This window comes from Macrotis lagotis, chromosome 4, assembly GCF_037893015.1.
Source record: "Macrotis lagotis isolate mMagLag1 chromosome 4, bilby.v1.9.chrom.fasta, whole genome shotgun sequence".
Lineage (NCBI taxonomy): Eukaryota > Metazoa > Chordata > Mammalia > Peramelemorphia > Peramelidae > Macrotis > Macrotis lagotis.
Window position 1 is genome coordinate 222504522 of NC_133661.1, and position 22199 is coordinate 222526720.

At 36.8% G+C, this 22199-nt stretch overlaps 1 protein-coding gene across 1 annotated transcript in view; it reads left to right on the top strand.

Moving 5' to 3' along the window:
- Nucleotides 1-22199, top strand: part of SLC24A4 (solute carrier family 24 member 4) — a 247227-nt gene that overhangs the window by 142561 nt on the left and 82467 nt on the right. The window contains exons 4-6 of the mRNA XM_074236269.1: nt 12635-12711; nt 19588-19662; nt 21125-21209. Coding sequence (XP_074092370.1) covers nt 12635-12711; nt 19588-19662; nt 21125-21209 — 237 coding nt within the window. The remainder of the gene's footprint in view (nt 1-12634; nt 12712-19587; nt 19663-21124; nt 21210-22199) is intronic.

The following is a 22199-nucleotide window of genomic DNA, read 5'->3' on the forward strand; positions in this document are numbered from 1 at the left end:
TTCACACAAAACCTTTACAATACTTGTGTTAAATGGTTTTAATAGAGTTTAGTCACTGGATCTTTTTATAAGCTGCCACACATTACAACAGAGGTAATCATACTTGGCAGCCTCTCCTCAGATTGATCTAAAGAAAATGAATTAGCATATTGGTAGATCAGATTTATTAGTGATGTCTGACTGTCTGGCAGAGCAAAACAAACAAACAAAAAATTGTGCTATTTTTTGCCTTGGTACTCTTAATAGGTAAATAGGCTTTGATTTCTGCCTTCACATAAAATCAAGTTGATCACCTATGAAACACCTGCAGAAGCATGACGATCTTAGACTGAGTTCCTATGTGTTTTTATTATCTAGACCCTATAATTGATCATGTTTCAGTTGAGAATTGCTCCCAGAGTAAACCCCTTCCTGCTTGTCCCTTCTGCTGTTCTCCACAATAGTTGGACCTGGGTCTGTGCTTCATCGTCCTCTCTGCAAAAGTGCTATTTGAAATATTGTATATTGTTGTTGCCTGGAAATTTTAAGGTGTATAGCTTTTGTATGTTTGTTTTCACCCCAATTGAAAACCCCATTTCTATTATCTCCTTAGAACTGATTTTTACAGCAGGTAACTTAAATATCTCTTGATCCTTACCAGGAGAAAGATGAAGACCTTTCCATTCTGCCTCTCTCATTTTAATTCATTCTAGTTAATCTTGTTTTAAAAATCTAATTATTTTTTATTTCTATTCATGATTGGTGGTGGGGGAAGGGGAGAGGTTACTATAAGATGTTCAGACTACAGCTATTAAAATGTACCATTAACTTTTAGAGAAGTTTTTAAAAAAATATGATTGGAAACAAAAGAATGCTTTTTTGTACCTTTGAATTTGTGGAACATTTAGTTTTCATTATTCTGATGCTCTTCATGATGAGGAGAAGATCCTATATAATCTTATAGGCTGTTCTAGAAGAAAATAAACTCTGACAGGTCCTATTCAAATTGGATGTAGTGGCTTAGTTTCTCTTAAAACCAACCTAATTAATCAATCACTCATTCAGCTGCAGTGGGAATCACTAGCTGCGTGCCCTTAGTTTCTTCATCTGTAAAATGATCTGGAGAAGGAAATAGCAAACCACTCTAGTATCTTTACCTAGAAAACTCAAATGGAGTCACAAGGGGCCAGACACCTGAAACAGCTTAATAAAAACAAAAAAAAGTCAAACTCAAAAAGAAAAATCCACACATAAGGATCTCTGCAGGTCATAATTCATCTTAGTTTAAAAATATAATATATATTTTACTGAATTTTTATTTATAAGAGTTTTATTTATAAGCATTATTGATATTTACCATATTAAAAATTAAGATACTTAATATTATTATGAAAATACTATTGACTACAGGGGCAATATTTTGAGAATCATTGCATTAATTAAAGATGGGCAGATAGAAGGAATTCCCTGTTACCTGATCCTTGACATATAGGTTTGGATTACATACTCTTTCCCTGATCTCTTCCAACTTTGAAATTCTGTGAGGAAGATTTCAATGATTATCTATTTTCCTATCATGGACTCATGGATTCTTGAGGTATTGAGATGTAGTTTCCAAAATATATATGTGTGACAGATTTACAGACCCAAAATTGATGTTTATGATATTTAGATTTATGACTAATTTTATAAAATTGGAAATTGTTTTCTTCACAACAGTCCTCCTATAAGGAAGGTAACCCATTATCACTGCTCCTGTTTTGCAGCTGAGAAGTTTGCAGTTCAGAAGTGACTTGCCAATGGTCAGATAGCCAGTATACATCAAAACTCTTTGACTTCAAATTCATTGTTCTTTCAAATATATCACACAGGTTCAGCTTCCCAAGTTTATTCTCATGGATTTAAAATTATTTTTTTCTACAGGATTTAGAGTGTGGGTCATTTGTACCAGAAGTAAATAGTGATAACAAATGAGATGTTTCAAGGAGTTTTTTCCCCCCACTTTAAATATTCAGTTCACAGCCTTCATTTCCCAAAGGAAATCAGACTAATTAAATGGTTTCAGAGGTTCAGTATCTAAGAGAAAGTTCATTTCTATTAAAAACTTTACATGTCGGGGCAGCTAGGTGGCATAGTGGATAAAGCACTGCCTTGGAGTCAGGAGTACCTGGGTTCAAATCCGGTCTCAGACACTTAATAATTACCTAGCTGTGTGGCCTTGGGCAAGCCACTTAACCCCATTTGCCTTGCAAAACCTAAAAAAAAAAACAAACTTTACATCTCATAAAACATCTTCATTCATCATAATTGGAGAAGTCATTTGAGAAGAAGACAATGAGGAAATTATTCTGTCCCTACCATCTTGGTCAGATTCCCTTCTGCAAAGCTATGGCTCTCATCACTTAAGTAGTAGAAAGGTGTGTATGACCTCTAAGAAATGAAGTAATATTTCTTTGATTGTTCTCATCCATCAAACAACCTGCCATCAGCCTCCCTCTAATCATTCCCATTCGCCCCCAGTTTAGTTCAATTTTGGTATAATTCTGGACACACACACACACACACACACACACACACACACGTTTGTTTGTTTGTTTGTTTGTTTGTTTATTTGTTGGTGACCTGGAAACCTGACCATAAGTAGAAAGGATCAGATAATACTTAACAGGGGCCTAATCCACTCAATATTTTCTTCAGAACTATAGCAACCTCTAAAATTCAGAGTCATAGTAAGAAAGGCAGTTTCAGGGAACAATGACAACAACCTCACATTCCAAATTTACCTTTACTAATTCCACTTTCACATACATTTAGTCTATTTGTTCCTCACAACACCTCTATGAGAAGCAATATTATTATAATCACTTTATAGCTGAAGGAACCAAGGCTTAGAGAGAATAAGCAATGTTGGCCATGGTCACACAGATGTTAAGTGACAGAGGTGGACATTGAACCCAGATCTTCTGATACAATCAAGGCCAGTGCTCTTTACAGGTCACTGTGAGGTGTTGTGGTCCAGTGGAAAGAAGAATGAACTTGACATTATAGTCCTGACTTTACAGTCCCTACTCTTCCATTTACTATATATATGAACTTGGGTAAGGCCCTCTTGTACCTCAGTTCCCTCACTGGTAAAATTAGACACATCCTTCTACCACCACCCATCTGTTTTTCTTACACTAAATAAAATATTAGTTTCTTAATCTTTTATTAATGTCATAAACTTCTTTTTTTTTTTTTGCAAGGCAAATGGGGTTAAGTGGCTTGCCCAAGGCCACACAGCTAGGTAATTATTAAGTGTCTGAGACTGGATTTGAACCCAGGTACTCCTGACTCCAGGGCTGGTGCTTTATCCACTGCGCCACCTAGCCACCCCCGTCATAAACTTCATTGGCATTCAGGTGATGCCTTTGGACATCATGTTTTTAACATAATGTTTTTAAATGCATAAATTATATAGAATTGCAAAGGAAAGCAGTTGTTACCTTGTAATACAGTTTTCAACAATGTTGGAAAGGATATGGGAAATTGGGACATTAATGCATTGTTGGTAGAGTTGTGAGTTATTCCATCCATTCTGGAGAGAAGTTTGGAACTGTGCATACTCTTTGATCCAGCAATACTACTACTAGGTCTTTATCCCAGAGATCATTAAAAAAAAGTTGGGGAATACTCACATATACAAAAATATTTATAGCAGCTCTTTTTGTAATGGCAAAAAATTAGAAATTGAAGGGATGTCCATCAACTGGGGAATGGTTGAATAAATTGTGTTTATGAATGTGATGAAGTACTATTACACTGTAAGAAATCATGAGCAGCCAGATTTCAGAAAAATTTGGAATTCTACATTTATGACAACAAAATCAACTACCCCACTGATGGTAAATTCTTCAACTTGAAAAGGCTACAAGCCAAGACCGAAGAGGGAGTGTTGGTGAATGATTTTCTCTTTGCAGATGATTGCGCTTCTCAATGCTGTCTCTAAAAGCTGAGATACAACTTCTCCAATGTCATACAGCTAGCGAATGGCTGAACTTGAATTTGAACTCAGGTCTTTCTTCAGGTCAAACACTCTCAGCTGCCTCAAAAATCCCTGGTAATAAATAATTTTTTAAAAGAAGGGAAAAAACAGTTTAGCAAAACTAAGTCTGACACTGTATACAATACTCTACATCCAAGATCCTCCACATCTGCAAAGAAGGAAAGGAGGTGTTTTTCATCTCTTTTGGGGGGGGGGGCAAAATTAGTCATTATTACACAGTATTTGGTTTTATGTTATTGTTCTTTGATGTTTGCATTTTTCTTCTTTTATATATTGTTTTCTTTATTTCATCCTTCCATTGAAAACTGGTGAAAGAAAACTATAGCTATTTATATTTGTTATGTTGCTGTGGGATCTTTTTAATAGAAGTAAAAAAAAACTATGGAAGGATGCAAGAAAGAAAATAAAGGGTTCTTTATATCTCAGTCATATGTTCTAAGCTTGGAACCTCCCATCCTAGTGACCTCATCCTTCTCACTCACTCCTCTCCAATCCCAGGGAATGAACATGAACAAGGTAAACTTCTACTGGCCCCAAGACAAGTGTCTTATGATCCAGACTGTTTCATTTGACCATTAAATATGTACTCATCCAACTTCCTGACTGATACAGAAAAGATGATCCCCAAATTCTCTCCTAACATTAAAATTCTCTGCTTCTGTGAACTCAGGAAAGAAAAGAAATAAAAAGCAAAATTTTACAGAGGGGAAAGTTTCTGGATACTTGTTATTTGAAATTTCTTAATAGATATTATAATAAATTATGCTATTTTAGAAAGAAGGGGTTTTAAAATATAGAATTCTAGCATTAGGGGGAATGTAAAGTTCATCTAGCCCATCTAGGAGTTCTTAACCTGGGATCCACATATCCCAAGGGGCCTGTAGATATATTTCAGGAGATCCATGAATATGGGGGAGGGGGAGAAAATTATATCTTCATTTCAATATAAGTGGTTTCCTTCAAAATCCTTTGAAATTTTTTTTTAAATTTTATAATCATGTGACTATAAGACTACTATTGGGAGAAGAGATAGGTTTCATCAGACTGCTATGGGGAGACCCTGACACCCTCTCCCCATAAAAACTCTAAAGAATCTTTGATCAGGACTAACCTACTCATTTTACAGGAGGAGGAAAAACTGAAGGCCCATCAAACTGAAATGACCAGCCAGAGGTTATCCAGCTAATGTCCTATGTCCCATCCCAGGACTCTAGCCTTCTGGTGCTTTTAGCAGTCCATTAACAATAGGAAACTCAGATTTCTATAGCTTTGTAAGGTTTAGAGAGCACTTTTTACTCCACAACAATATAAGTGGCACATGTGTTCATTTCCCCCAATTTATAGTTGTGGAAACTGAGTCTCAGAGAGATGAATGAATATGTCTGTGATCACATAACCAGTAGTTTTCAAAGCTGGAATTTGAGATCCCCAGACTTTAAAACCAATGCTCTTTCTCACCAAGACCCAGCCTTCATATTTAGCTTAAAGGCCCCAGCTCTCGTATGTGAGGAAAGGATGAAGCTATGGGTCTGACTTCTGCCCTATTACTGTGAGATAGAGTCCATTTTCTGAGAGAATTTTGCCTCCATTCTTCATAAATATTTTAAATGTTGAATGTCTTGACCTCTTGCCCCTAAGGGAAATGAAGATGAGAACTGGGAAAGTGTGGTTTCCTGAAATAGCTATTAACCATTCCATCTCAGACTCATCTTCTTCCTTGCTCTGGCAGCAGCCAGGCCTAATAGCAGGCTTTGTTCTCCCACTACAATATTTGTTTTTCAATCACAGAAGAATAATCTCTCTCTCTGAACCAGCTTCCCCCCCCTTCCCCTCTGCCCCCAGCTCCCAATTCCCCACTCCAACCAAAATTGATGCCGACACAAAGGCTGGTTCAGTTACTTTCAAAGCCAACATGATTGATGGATTAAGGTGCTCTTACTTGCAACCAGCTGAGGTTTAAGGTTGAATTTACATCACCTTGTCTCTAGACAAGTATCTTTGAGATGCCAACCCAGTTCTTAACTTGGGCCCCAGGGACCTCCTTTCCAACAGGCTAGAGAAAAGGCAGGTATTCTTAGGAATCTAAGATAAAATCCCACCGTCTTTTTAAATTTTAATGTGTCCAGCCCAATTACTCCCCAGTTTGGAATTTTCTTTCTCCTTTCAACTCCGTCTCCCTTATTTTAGAGTTTCTTTTTTTTATATGCTCCTAGTCAAACTTCCTTATTTTAAAGACAAATAGAACATAGATAGTTGGGGAAAATGCAGTGTTTATTATATTACTAATTATTTGTGTGACTTTAACTGAGTAAGTCATATTATTTCTCTGGACCTTGGATGCCTTAGTTCTAGTAGGTAGAATGAGAGGGGATTCCTTGTAAATGAGAATAGGTAGAGTGAATAAATGAATTAAATTCTACAATAAATATGATTGATGCAAATACAAATGAATACAAATAAATACAATGAAAACAATAAATGTTTACCCATTCTGCCAAAATGTTCTAGGTAAATATAAATAGATATAAATAATAAAAATCATAAGACAGTTCCTTCTTTCAAAGAGCTCACCTTCTAATAGAAGATGATACACTTAAGAGGTTTCCACTGTAACCCATAGGGTGCAGTTCTATAATATTTTTCCACTTATAAAACTATACCTTCTTTCTAAAACTGAGACTTTTGACAGTGCCCAAGGATTTTGATTCTGAGAACTCTCTTTTCTTGGTCTTCAGTAACTGTGGCTGCTAAGGAGCCAGGGCTGTAGTGCCTACAGAAATAATTGCCAGGACCCATCTCCACCAGGGTTGATTCCCTGAATGATGGATGCCAAGGCTAGACTGGAATCAGACTAGGAAGATAATCTGGAAGAGGGAAAGGACCATGCAATTCTTGGAACTCTTGAATTCTGAGTTTTGTCTCCATCTATCTCCATCAGACACTGGAAAAATGAAGGTCACAGTGGTAGCAGTAATTTGATAGGCATATCACCTTTCTCTCCCTCATGGTGCTTGGTGCTTCAAGTACACTGGTACACTTATCCTATGCATTGACCATTGGTGGGGAAGACTGGCCCTTCTGCATAATATTTGCTCCTTCCCTTGAATGACAGCTGCATGTGCATTGGGAAGTAGGGCCAATATTTTAAGTAAGGAGGGAGGAAGGGAAATGCTCTTGAATTGACTGGTCCATCAATGGCAAGTTGATCTATGGTTGGCGTTTTGGTGGTCACCAAACAGATGACTCCTTTTATTAGGAAGAGTTCCAATAAGAGATTCCTTGAGTCCCTTTCTAAGCTGAAACCCCAAGATGTCACAGAAAACTAGTGCTAGAACTGGTAATAGAATGGAGGCATGCATTTCCAAGAGAAGTACAGTGGGATAGAGAAGATGAAGGAAGAGACAAATGCTGTATATGAAGTCAGGAAACATTAGTTTGGTTCCTACCTCAGATATTGACCTAATTTTAATCCTGGGCAGTTCACTTGACCACCTAGAGACTCAGTTTCCCCAAGGGTTAAAAAAATAAATATTTCATCACCTAGTGAGATTTTTCTGAATAAAGTGCTTTATAAACATTAAAGTGCTATAAAAATCTGAGTTAAAATTCTCAACCTAAAGTTATTTCTTTTCCTCTAGAAATCAACCTTTATTTTCAGATAAATGATAGGTTGCATAGTGTCAAAAGCAATAGGAAGAAAGAGCCCTGAGGCCTAATCCAATGCAAGGTGTTATCATTGGCTGTCTCCCACACCTGACATACCCTCCATCCTCATCTTTGTCACCTGGCTTCCCTAGTTCCTTCTCTCTGAGATTGCCCCTGTTTAGCTGATGGATGGTTAGATAGATAGATCGATAGATAGATAGATAGATAGAGAGAGAGAGAGAGAGAGAGAGAGAGAGAGAGATGTATGTGTAGTTTGCATGTATATAAAGTTGTTTGTATGTATATTTAAATAAATATAAATATAGCTGTTCGCATGTTGTCCCACCCCATAGACTGTAAGCTCCTTGAGAGCAAGGAAAATCTTTAGCCTTTCTTTGTATCCCCAGTGTTTAGCAGAGTGCCTGGTACATACTTAATAAGTATTTATTGACTATTGACTATATCATATTTAATGAAACTAGTTTAAAGACTGATTAACTGACCAAATTTTATTGTTGGGTATTATTTGACTGTCTTCTCTGTTCATATCCAGTTATTTTTATTTTTATTATTTTATTATTATTTTGTGTTTTAATGTGCTTTCTTTTTCATTGCTAACAGTTCCCCATAAAACTTCCCATCCATGTAAAATCCTCTTTGTTTAAGCAAAAGAAACTAATACATATCTTAACAACATGTAATTTATGACATGCTTAAAGGACATTTCCTATCTACTGAGAGAAGAGAGATCTAACCCTTCTGGAATCAAGATTGGTCATGCCACTTATCTGTCTTCTACTGTTTTTGAATGTTTTATTTTTACATTTCTATGGTCATTTTCTTGTTGTGTCTGTGTTGTCAGTGAGACACAGAATGCCACTTCTTCTCCAAATCTAAAAATAGTATCACTTAGAGGGCAATGGAAAGATGAATACGTGGTGGGTATGAACAGACTGCAAAATACAACCAATGGTAAACACAAAAGAAGAACAGGAATTTAGAACATCTTAACAGAATGATAGTGAAAAAATATGGACTACTGTAGTCTCATATGGCAAGAATGAAAGATGACAGGTGGGTAACCAGAAGTCCTCCTTGGTACCCTGGCAATAGCAGGAAAAAATGAAGAAGCCTCATGCATCTTAGGTGGTTCCTCTGTGTGTTGAACTTTGGGGATAGCATGGGTGAGAGGTGCACAGGATGGGAAATGGTAAATGAAAGGTGCAAGATAGACAAGTATGGATGAGTTATACTTTGTGTAATTGGAGGGTACTACAAGCTCATTTGAATATTATGATCACACACATATTGGCTTCATATTTCTGCTTATTTAATCTGTATCTGTTTATAGAAGTTTTCCCCCGTTCCTCTAGTCATTGCAGTTATCTTTTCTTATACTTTTATTTATGCTATTATATTCATACACACAATTTGTTCAGCTGTTCACTAGTATAAGCACCTAATTTCATTTTCAGTCTTTTGCTACTAAAGAAAGTAATAATATAATTAATTTAGTATGTGGAACCCTTCTCTCTGTTATCGCCTTAGAATATAAACCCAGTTGCAGTATCACTGGATCAAAGTATACATGTAGTTTAGTCCCCTTTCTAGTTTTCTGGAATCTTTGGACCCATTCATAGCTCCACTAACAGCCTGTTAGCACTTCCAAGTTCCCACAGACTCTACAACATTCAAGTTTCTTTTGACTACATCCACACTGTCAGCATTTGAAAAACCAGGTATCAACTTTCACATTAAGTTGGAGGTTTATAAAAATCTGGGAAACCTTGATGTTGATCAATTTAAATTCATATATCCCAGACTGCTAAATTATTTCATGCAAAAAAATTTCAACCGCAAGGAATGAAAAGCTTTTTAATGTTGAAGAAAAATACATTTGTGCTCCTCTCTCTCTCTCTCTCTCTCTCTCTCTCTTTCTCCATCCATAACTCTGGAAGAACAGAGAAAGTTTTCAATAGGATTGTGCCCTTGAGCTGATGAAAACAATTCTGTTAAAACAGTTTCTTTATAACATTGAGAGAAAATGTACATTTCATTAAAATACAGAGGGGTACAATGTAGGGGGGAGGGGAATCATTGACTGGTAGTTAGAAATCTGATTTAGAATTCTAGCTCTGTGACTTTGCAAGTTCTTTCTTTTCTTGAAGTTTCACTCTTTTCATCTGTAAAACAAGATTAAAATCCCCATACTTCTTAAGGGTTAAATGAGATATAATGTTTGTGGAAATGTTTTGTAGCCTGTGAATCCCTAACACATTTATAGTATTATTTCTTGTTTATATTAAGTAAGAACATTTTTTAGAAGTTGGTGGTCATGGAACTTCCTATTTCTACATGTTCCTTTTTTTCTTTAAAGTCTTACAGATGTCTGTTGGATTTACTTCATGATCATTTATGTATAATACACCCTTTCTCCCATCCACTCACCCAGTGAGTCTACCTAATTTAAAATAAAGAAAAGCAGTTTAGTAATTCCGACCAAGACAACAAGTACATCTGGATAATTTACAATATTCCACACCAAGATCTCACCACCTCATTGTATTTCTTGTCTTCTTCATCAGTGGGTGGGAAAGGAGATGCAGGAGTAGAAAAGAATTCAGAACTGAAAAATGAAAGGAAAGGAAGAGGCAAAGGAGGGAGAGAAAGAAAGAAAGAGAAAAGGAAGGAAGGAAAAGAAGAAAGTTAGAAACATGAGCAATTAAGAAAAATAGTGAATAGTATTTGCTGAAAAGTAAAAATAATGGTTTGAGGGGCAGTTAGGTGGCACAGTGAATAGAGCACCGGTCCTGGAATCTGGAGAACCTGACTTCAAATCTGACCTCAGATGTTTAATAATTTCCTAGCTGTGTGACTTTGGGCAGGTCACTTAACCCCCATTGCCTTAAATAAATAAATTTTTTTAAAAAATGGTTTGAGACAAAGACAACAATAATAATTTGTCCTGCAAACTTGAAAATGAAGGAACTGGGCAGCTAGGTGGAGCCGATAGAACATTCACCCTGGAGTCAGGAGGACCTGAGTTCAAATGTGACACTTAACCTATTTGCCTTGTCAAAAAAAATTAAAAATTAATGAACTTCAGGAAAATAAAGGAATTTTAAGTTAAAAAAAGAGAGAGAGACCACCATTTAACCAAAGAAAGGATGGAAGGGTATTTCCTTTTGTCTTCTCCAAGGCCAAGTTTGGTCATTATGATTTCATTTTAATATTCTTTTCATTTTCATTATTGTAGTCATGAATATTGCCTGTCTTGTTCTGATTATTTTTCTGTCTCAGTTCAGTTGAGTTTTACCTTACTTCTCAGAATTCCTCATAGTCCATTTCATGCAATACTATCCTTTTACATTCCCATTCCACAGTTTATTCAGTCATTGCCTAACTGATAGGCAATGGGAATGCTGCCAAAAAAAGCATTACCATTTTGGTAAATATCACCCTCTTTAAGTCTGACTTCCTTATAGTGTATGCCACAGCAGTATCTCTGGGTCAGTTGAATAACCAGTATACTGACTTCTCTCACTTAAATCCATATTGTTTTTACAAGGATTTTTATTGATTTATGACAGTTATGACCTTATTCATTTGCTTTTCAGCAAATACTATTCCACTATTTTTTTCTTCATTGCTCATGAAACTGTTATGACCTGGGTTTCCACAGTTTGCATTGAAAAATAATCCTGTGACTTTCATAGCCTTATTCTCCCTACACATGGAAAAGAACAAGAACAACTTTGAGGAGCTTCCTTCAGAATCCATTGTTACCAAAATGCTTAAAAGGGGCAAAGTGGCAGATGAACTTTCTGTATATAAACAGGGCTAGAAGTGATCCCCAGGGATTGTAATTGGTTCAAAAACTGCTTCACAAAAAAAATGGAATTTTGAAGTTAGATCTTCTAAAACGAGATATTTCATTAATGTTTGAATGAACAAATTTTAAAGAAACTTTTGTATTTAAGAATATATATATGGGGTGGGCAACTAGGTGGCGTAGTGGATAGAGCACCAGTCCTGGAGTCAGGAGTACCTGAGTTCAAATCTGGCCTCAGACACTTCATAATTACCTAGCTGTGTGGCCCTGGGCAAAAAAAAAAAAAAAACACCTAAAAAAAATATATGTATATATATATATATATATATATATATATATATATATATATATATATGGCGACTAGGTGGCGCAGTGGATAGAGCACCGGCTCAGGAGTACCTGAGTTCAAATTTGGCCTCAGATACTTAATAATTACCTAGCTGTGTGGTCTTGGGCAAGCCACTTAACCTCATTTGCCTTGCTAAAAAACCAAAAAACAAACAAAAAACAAACAAATAATATATATGTGTGTGTGTGTGTGTGTGTGTGTGTGTGTGTGTGTGTGTGTGTACATATATATATATATATATATATATATATATATATATATATATGTATATATGAATCTTTGTGTTCAATAAGTAGTTATTTCCTGAGTTGCCTCTTTTGGAAATCTGAGTTTTTATGTTCATTCACTGACTGAGCATTTATTAGGCACCTATGAGGCCCTAGAAAAAGATACAAAGAATAAGATCTTAAATAATCTGCCTTACAATCTTAATGTGGGAGATGAGACCAGTCTTATTAAAGTGTTTGATCTCACTAAAGTGTGTTCTATATTCTAACATTCTATAGTCTCAAGTTCCTTCCATGATGTTACACTCTTATATGACCAAGTTACTGACCTTCAAAAAGATAAAGCTTTCCACAGAAATCTTTTGAGTATCACCATATTCTAGACCCCACCCTGTACTAGATAGTGAGAAAATGGTACAAGGTTATTCCTGGTTGTATAGTTTAGCCAGGTGAGTTTGCCATGATCAAACCACAATATACAGTTATTTTTCAGACTTTGGATTAGGGGTGTTTGGTTCCCTTATTCACAGCAAATACTTTTTTTTCCTCTCTTTCAGCGATCCATGAGTTCCCCACAGATTTGTTTTCCAATAAGGAAAGGCAGCATGGAGCTGTCTTGCTACACATTCTTGGAGTAAGTTTAACCATTTTGCTTTTGCTTCTTTTGGTATGGGGTTGGAAGGACAAGAAGAGGGCAGGAAGGAATATTATCTTCTTTTTGTTGGGACAATTAGTGATGGTCATTTCAAAACAGGGTTCAATAGTTAACACCTAAATTACACTGAGAAGTCCCAGTTGGAGGAACAGGAACCTATAGAGTTTGATTGTCCATTTTGGACTGTTTGTTCATCCTTCGTTCTCAAAGATGACCAGTGAAATCTTGCAAGTAAATTGTATTTAAGTAAGTCAGAACCAAACAAAGTTGTCATCTCTTCTCCAGACTCTAAATAAATCCCAGATTAACTTCCTCTGACCATACAGGGCCATTAATAGAAATGTGCCTTTAAGAAATGAAAATCCTTTTAAAATTTTACCCTAAACAGAAGGAAACACAAACAAGCAAGATAGCTTTGAAAGCTATACATTGATTTTATTATATATTTAAACAAAAAAGCAAGCTCTGCATAAAAGACATTTTGATGTCTAGCTCATTTTTCTCATCTACTTTATTATGAAATGCTAATTTTATTTGGAGTTTGTTAAATTAAGAAATATTTTAAAAATCCTAAGCTAGCCAGGATTGTTTTTGTAGGATAATAGCATTATAGCTGGAAGGGACCTTGATCTGGCAAGAATATGAACTTAAAGAATTCTAAAATTGAACCAAAAGGTTTGGGGATTAGCCATTCTTTTTGTTCCAACTGCATTTGTGAAGATAATCAGAAATTAATTATATTTGTATGTACTGTTTGTAAGCTTCAGAGGAGCCATATGTCCAATGGGAAGGGCCATGAACTTGTTATTAAGAGATAAGTTCAAGGTCCAGCACACTTAAACCTATCACCATTTGATCTCTCTGAGCTTCAGTTTCCTCACTGTAAAATGAGGGTGATAATTTTCTTTTCATTTCCTACCTCAAGTAAAATAAATTACAGTTCCCCATCTCACTGAAGTGTTTGATCTCACTAAAGTGTGTTCTATATTCTAACATTCTTTAGTCTAGAGTTCCTTCCATGCTAACATTCTAATTATGTTATTGTTCTGCATTTTTTCGCCTTAGAAAAAAATGTCTGTGTCCTTAAATGTGCCATTATATTATTTTGGGTTTTAGTGTCAAAGACCAATAATTCTGATTCTTGTTAAGGATTTAATGTTGCTCCTAGATTGAAATTCAAATTTTTTAACTAGTCCTAAGAATTGAATGCACATAGTAAAAATATAGATGTATCTTGCTTTAGGTTATAATTCTATTCCCAAAAATGTGCCAATAGGTTTGATTTTTGTAAATTAAACCATTTTTTGACTGTACCCATAGAGTTCAATATTTAAAGGGATCCTGTGGTAAATTTTGTGACATGAGTGTATCAGTTAATTTACTACCAATCTATTTGTTGAATCATATTACTCTTAGGAGCAACTGGGTGGCTCAGTGGATAGAGCACTGGTCCTGGAGTCAGGAGGACCTAAATTCAAATCCAGACTCTTACACTTAATGCTTGGGCAAGTCACTTAACCCCAATGATTTGCAAAAACAAAGAAAATCTTATTACTCTTGCTTTATTTTTCTTCAAATAAATTACAATGAATTTGAGCCTACATATATATAGAAAGGAAGATGGGGGTATGTGTGTTGGGAGTGGGGAAGATGGGAAAGAAAACAGTAAATTTGGAGTTAAAAGACCCAAAGGCTGGTCCCAAATCTGCTACTGACTCACTGCCTGACTTTGAGTAGGTCAGTATACTCCTATGGGAGTTTATTAAATTTATATTACTCTTTATAATACCATTTATAAATATATTTACTAATTATAATTAATTATATATTATATGTATTTTATTATATTATGTTTCATATATAATATATAATAATTATATAATGATATAAATATAATAAATAAATTTAATACCAATCATAATATAATACCATTTTTAAAATTATTATTCTAGATATATGATCTGCCATTAAAGGACCCACATACCTTTGGTATACTGTGGTTCTAAGATCTTCTGCCCATCTCGGTGTCCTTCTACAGCCAATCAGGTTTAAAGATAATTAATGAAGGATTTCTGAAAGGAATTTTTTTGTTGGAATGAAAAAAGTGAGGAGATAAGACAAATATCTTATTTACTGATTGTTAGGCAAGAGCTAAACTAGATCAGAGTACTGGGTACATGAGAATAATAGTTAATATTAAAGGCTAAAATGATGAAAAGTTAATGCTATCCTGTGAAATCTATTCTGATTTCTTTTTTGAGAGTCCTGTTAATTAGAACAGTTGGGTGATGCAGTAGATGAACCACCAGTTCTGGAGTCAGGAAACCTGAATTGAAATCCAGCCCCAGACACTTACTAGCTGTGTGATCCTTGACCAGTCATTTAACCCTGTTTGCCTCAGTTTTTTCCATCAGTAAAAAATAGACGGAATTTGTCAAGAAAAACCTCAAATGGAGTCACAAAGAGTCTGAAATGCCTGAAGAGCAAGAGCAGTTAATTACCTAATTGGTAATTGCCCACCTTTCCACATTGAACTTTTTTTTTTTTTAGGTTTTTGCAAGGCAAACGGGGTTAAGTGGCTTGCCCAAGGCCACACAGCTAGGTAATTATTAAGTGTCTGGGACCAGATTTGAACCCAGGTACTCCTGACTCCAAGGCCGGTGCTTTATCCACTATGCCACCTAGCCACCCCTCCACATTGATCTTAATCTGTGCTTTGACATCTGCGGGTAATTTCTGTATTGTTCAATAAGATCCAATGAACAAAGAAAAGATTGACCATCTCCTTTTATAACTTCATTTTGGTGTTAGGGGAAGTGGTGGTTTGTGGTCAAAAAGCATATTTGAAGACCAGAAAATCAGCTTTCTCACTGGCACTAAAATCTCTGATGTTGTCTTCTCTGGTCAAACAGTCCCTTTGTAGAAAGGAAAATGCTACAGGGTCTAAGGATGTCAGCAGAAAGGAAGATTGAAGAGCAATGAAACCAATTTTACAAGCCAGAAAGATAGAAAATACAGTGGCAAGACTGGTGTCCGTGATGCCAAAAACCATGAGTTCAAATACCACATCTTACATATGTGGCTAACTTATATGACCTTGAGCAAGCATTTTCCCATCTGTAAAAGAGTTTGTAATATATGATTGCAAAATTCCCTTCTAGTTCTATATCTGAGGTCCTGTATTTATGGAAGAGAGCAAATGGGAACCTTCAGCTTTGCATACATTCCCCCAAGGATTTCCCTAAGACAAGACCATGAGATGAAGCTGATCAAACTCTCAGACCAAGGAATCCAGATAATGGATAGGCTACTGAGATATATACATATATATATATATATATATGTATACACACACACACACACACATATCTTTTAACTAAACCCACCTAGATTTGGTGGTAAAGCATATATTAGTATGAACAAAGGGAGTGTTTTCAGTGATAGGGGCTTTGAAAATGAAGCCAGAGCAAATGGGTTCAACTGTGTTATTTGACATCCAGGTGACTTTAGGTGAAGCACTTCATCTCTGAACCTTCCCTTTCTCCTTTGTAAAATGAGGAAATTTTCAAGATGTTCTCTAAGGTCCCTTTTAGGAGCTGGGGCAAGACCCAGGAGAGAGCTGTAGGTCTGGCCTCAACCTTTCCCCACATTAGGCCGTTATTGTGGTGGGTGGGATTGTTCAGAGGCATCTGTCAATTTGGAGTTGAGACCTACACCAACTCAGTGTGCTCCAAAATTGTGGTCAGATTCTTCCTCAAAGGTGTAGATCTCTCAAAATTGTGCCAGCTGATTATACTACTACAGGCTGGTCCCTGGGATCATGGGATTTTAGAACTGGAAAACACAGGTGTGCTGGTAAATGCTTAACAACTAGCCCTTCCTCTTCCTCCTCCAAAAAAAAAAAATCTCACAAGATCTAAGTTTGAATCGGTATTTATTTGCATGTTTCCATTACTTTCTTAAGTCTAGACAATCCACAAAACATTAACTTAAGCCCTGATTTGAAGTGCTTGTTGATTTCTAAGGTGCAAATGCTCCTACTGAAATTTTAACAATTGGCCTGACCAGTTCCAGTTGTCTCCACCACATCCCTGAATGATTAAAATCTCAGAGGTCATCTGATCCAAGCCATACAACACGTGTTCCACATACCTTCACTTGTCTGCCTTCTGCTTCAAGACCACCAGAAATGAAGATCTCAATCCTTCCTAAGTTATCCCATTCTTTTTGTGGACAGATCTTATTATTATTAAGAAGATTAAAATTATTTTTTGCCCTCTTTTAAATTCTACCTATTGGGCTGGCTAGGTGGCACAGTGGATAAAGCACCGGCCTTGGAGTCAGGAGTACCTGGGTTCAAATCTGGTCTCAGACACTTAATAATTTCCTAGCTGTGTGGCCTTGGGCAAGCCACTTAACCCCATTGGCCTTGCAAAAAAAAAAAAAACCTAAAAAAAAATTCTACCTATTAATCCCTATTATTTTGCCCTTAGTGGTGCAAGAAGCATTAGATTTGGAATCAAAATTTGATGTTTAGTCCTATCTGACTCTTCATAACCCCATATGAGTTTTTCTTGGCCAGGATACTAGAGTGACTTTCCATTTCCTTCTCGATTTTATTTCACAGATAAGTGACTTGCCCAAGGTCATACAGGTGGTAAGTGTCTGAGGCCAGATTTGAATGTAGAGTCTCCTGACTCCAGGCCCAGTGGATACACTGTGCCACCTACTTGTCTTGACTACTCTTTAGGTGATTGATATTGCAAGGAAGCCAGGCTAAGATGGCAGCAACAACTAGAATGAGTATCAATTTTGCAATCCAGGGGTTCTTATTCCTGGGTCCATTCTTATTCAGTAGGAGCTCTGGAGATTTCATGGTATCATAAACCTAAGTTCATGGGGGGAATGGATTTTTATTTTCATTAATCTTATCTATTTGATTATTTTGCATTTCAATACATTTCTCCAAGAAGTGCTTCTTAGCTTTCACCAAATTGCCAGAGGGATCTATGATTAAAAAAAGAAACTTTCTAGATAAGATGAATCCCTACTTTTAAAGATGGGGAAACAACAACCCAGAGAAAAGTTCCTTCCTCAAGTTTACACAACTAATTGGTGTCAGAGCTAGAACGGGATCCCAGGATCTCCTGGCTTCTGAGTTTGTGCTCTCCCCAGCTGTACCCCCAGCATTCCATTTACAGATCTCCACATATTTTAAACAAAAGTAAGATCAAATATCATTCAAAAGATAATAATTCAAGATTGACTTTTGGAAACCCTGGGACTGAATTCTAAAGGCAGGAACTCATTGGTGACCTGGGAAAACAATGCCCTCACAGAGCACATGGGAAAGGGGGCAAATCAGAATCATACAGTCTAGGTTTTAATTGATCAAAGTGTTTTTTACCCCCCCCCCCCCAAACATTTCCTTCCTGGCCCCATAGAGACTAGTTTCAGCCCTTGCTTTTTGATGTACCAATCTGATTGCAGGAGTACATGTTTCTTCCCTCAAAGGATAGGGAACTTATGACCTCCTGTGAGAGGAAACTATTCTGTTCCAACATTCAAGGATTGCTGTATCAAAAGGTTTTGACCTAAGGGGTAAGGAAGAAAATGCTTAGAATTCAAGTTTAAATGGTTTTAGAAATAGTTGTGGTTGATTCTTGCATCAATTCAATAAACATTGATTAGTTCCTACTATAAGCAAGTTAGGCTCTGAAGATTCTCCCTCTCCTTCCTTTCATGTTCAGGAAGAGCAGTTTCCCTAGGGCACCAAAGAGCTCCTATATTTGGCAGAGACAAAATTATATCTCTATCATCATGGACAAGACAATTTTGTCATTAGTAAAATGGGTTAGTCTGTCAGTCAACAAATATTCTTTGTGGGGTTTTCTTGGCAAAGAAACTGGAATGGTTTGCCATTTCCTTCTCCAGTTCATTTTACAGATGAGGAAACTGAGGCAGGGTGAAGTGACTTGCCCAGGGTCACACAGCTCAGTGTCTGTGGCCAGATTTTAAACTCAGGAGGATGAGTTTTATTGACTTTAAGTCTGGGATTCTATCCATAGTCTATCCATAGATGCCTTAACAATAACAACAACCACCACCATGGACAAGACAATTTTATCATCAGTAAAATGGGTCACTCTGTCAGTCAACAAACATTTAATAAGGGATTACTATGGACCAAGCACTGTGCAGTACTGTTTATTGGGAATATAACTGAAGGCAATGATAGTCTTGTCCATAAGGGAGTCAACATTCACATGGTTATGTGCAAACAGGAAATATATGGGATTGGTTGGAAGGCACTCACCTTGGGTGTCTGGGAAAAGCCTCTTGCAAAAGATAGAACTTGAGCTGATTCTTGAATATTTGCACTTCTTTTCTTGTAGGATTTTTGGGAGGAGAGAGTTTTTTGAACCTTTAAGCACTGTAGACATCTGAGATGATGATCATGTCATTTAAGACACTTTCAAGTGCCACTCAATTTTAACCCATGCTTAAAATGTGTGGGAACCTTTTCAGAGGAGAGAGCACCTTGAAATGGAATAATCACTGGATTAAGAATCAGGAGACCTGAATGATAGGGCCACTAAGCTATGTGCCCTAAAGCATCACTTCCTCTTTAAGCCTCAGTTTTCGACTTTATTTTAAAAAAAAAAAGGATTAATAGAGAGGGTCCCAAAAGTTCCTTCCCTTCTTTACAATCTTTAATTCCTCTCTGTACTATATAATCCATTTTCTCATTCACTTTCCATTTAGCTTCTGTCCCTAGTTACTTGGGCATGAACTACCCACATCTTGTCAATAGAAGAGTGATCAAGTGATCCCCCCCTTTTTTTTCTTTTTCAGGCACTTTATATGTTCTATGCCTTGGCTATAGTGTGTGATGACTTCTTTGTACCATCATTGGAAAAAATCTGTGAGGTAAGTAAAAAGAAATTTTGAGTGGTTTGTGAAACAATTTGAGGAGGGGAGGAAGTTAGAGAGAGATGGTATTTTAGATGAAAAAACAGAGACCATAACTCAAAATACTTCTTGTTAATTTTGCCCAGTGACATCCCACATACTGCTCTTGGGTTGTCTGTCCTGCATGGAATTACTTGGTCTGGAACTCAGGGTAGTATTTTAGAATGTACTTTTTTCAAATTTTTATGAATTTCTATTCCATTAGTAAAGTGGGATTTGGACTGAGGTGGGGTGGGGGGGTGAAGAGAGTGCAAGCATCCTAGCATTAGAAACATGAGCAAAGACATGGAGAGTGGAAGACCACAGAGCAGGTACAAGAAATGGCAAGTTCCTCAGAGTGGTTGGGACATAAGTCACATGGAAGGAAATAGCATACAATCAGACTAGAAAAATAGAAAAACTCAGTATTAGAAAGAGTCTTGACTGTCGGTCTTCTGTTTTGTTTATCCTTCATTCTCAAAGAGAACCATGACATGGGGGGGAGGGGGTGATGCCATGACTTGCAAGTGAATTGGATTTAAATGAGAGAGAGTGCTGTGCAAAGTCACCAAGACTTACTTTCTCCTCTGGCACCATTTGGGTTCAATGGCAAGATATAGATCAGGACAACTGGAGATGGTCCCCAATGTCAGGCTGAGAAATTTCTGCTTTTCTTGGGAGGCAATTAGGAAGACATTGAAGTATTTTGTGATACATGTAATATTTGTGCAGTGCATTTCCACATCTACACATAAAGAAAATTACTCTTGCAAGTATAAAGTGCTGAGGGTAAGAAGTTGGGAGAAAAAGAAGGATGCTGAGAGAAATGAAAGTCTCTACTATACCATTTCCTAGATCCCATAGGGTCTCTGCACAACACTAGACCATCAGAGTGGATGCCAGATTACAGATTGCTCTTCTAAAATGAATAATTCCATCCATTCTTATAAGTCTACTTACAAGTATGCTTATAAGTTCCTATTCAAGGCTAAGTGTGAAAGGTGACACAGCATCATATTGTTGAAATCACAGTGGGCCAGGAGTCAGAAGGTATGGGTTCCAATATTGACCATGTTGCTTACTTGTTGTATAATCCTGGACTCAAGTCATTTCCTCTTTTTTGGGTCCTAGTTTCCTCCTCAGTAAAATAAAAGTATTGGACAAAATGATTCCTAAAATCCCCTCCTCAGCTTCAAGTTTCAATGCTACTGGCCTAAGTAAATATTTATTTTAGGCTTCTGGAGCCTGTAATTGATAATGTGCTGGGCCAACCCCAGAGCCCAAAGGAGAACGGTCAGTTAAATTTCCTTCTTTCCTGGGTACTTTATGTCCTATACTTTCTTTTGTTTCTTTGTTTTTTCTGAATATCTCATCACAGGGCGTGTCAGTCCCCCAAAGTCCATGATATAGTGTAATGATCTTACGGGCATATTTGTTTCAGAAACTACACCTGAGTGAAGATGTTGCTGGAGCCACATTTATGGCTGCAGGAAGCTCCACACCAGAGCTCTTTGCTTCTGTCATAGGTAAGAGATCCATCTTAGAGGTCTGAGGGCCTGCATCTATGACCCAGCTTCCTTCATCCTTATTATCTTCATTTGAAAAAATGGAACTGACCATTGCTTTCCCTGCCCACATCCCAGAGTTGTTTTAACAAAAGTACGCTGTAATCCTGTGAGTCATTGTTGGAGATTGCAGTCAATGTGCAGTTTATACTGCAGAAGACTAAAGGAAGGATGGTAAGGGTACTCCAGGGGCTGGTGGGAGGCTAATGTGGTAGAAAGAGTGCTGGCCTTGGAGTGAGAAGATCTGGGAAAGGGTAATATTAATATAACATTTGCCATATTTGAGGCCAGATTTAAACTCAGGTCTCCTTGATTCTTGACCATCCCATAAGTAAGCTTCTCAAAGTTTGCACTTTGGACTTCTGTATAGTGGAACTACTAAGGCTTGCCCTGTCTACCTCACTGACTTATCTTAAGGATTGAATCAGAAAATGCATACAAATGATTTATAACCAAAAAGTGCTTTATAAGCTTAAGATGTTATCATAAGGGGCAGCTTAGGTGGCACAGTGGATAGAGCACTGGCCCTGGAGTCAGGAGTACCTGAGTTCAAATCCAGCCTCAGATACTTAATAATTACCTAGCTGTGTGGCCTTGGGCAAGCCACTTAACCCCATTGCCTTACAAAAAAAACTTTAAAAAAAGTTATCATAAGATCTCTTCCTTTGGACCAGAAATTCTTTACTTGCAATCCACCAACTCCTCAGGGAGTCCACTGATCAATTTTAGGAGTTTCATGAACTTGGAGGGAGAAAAAAAATTACCTTTTTTATTTCCACTAACCTCTGGTTCTTTTTGTAATCCTTTGTATTTAATGTTTAAAATATTTTTCTCACAAGGGGTCAGTAGTCTTTATCAAACTGCCAAAGAGATTTATAACACCAAAAAAAAAAAAAAAGTTGAGTGCCTGCTCTAGAGCATCTTTTAAATTTTAACATATTTTTATTACTT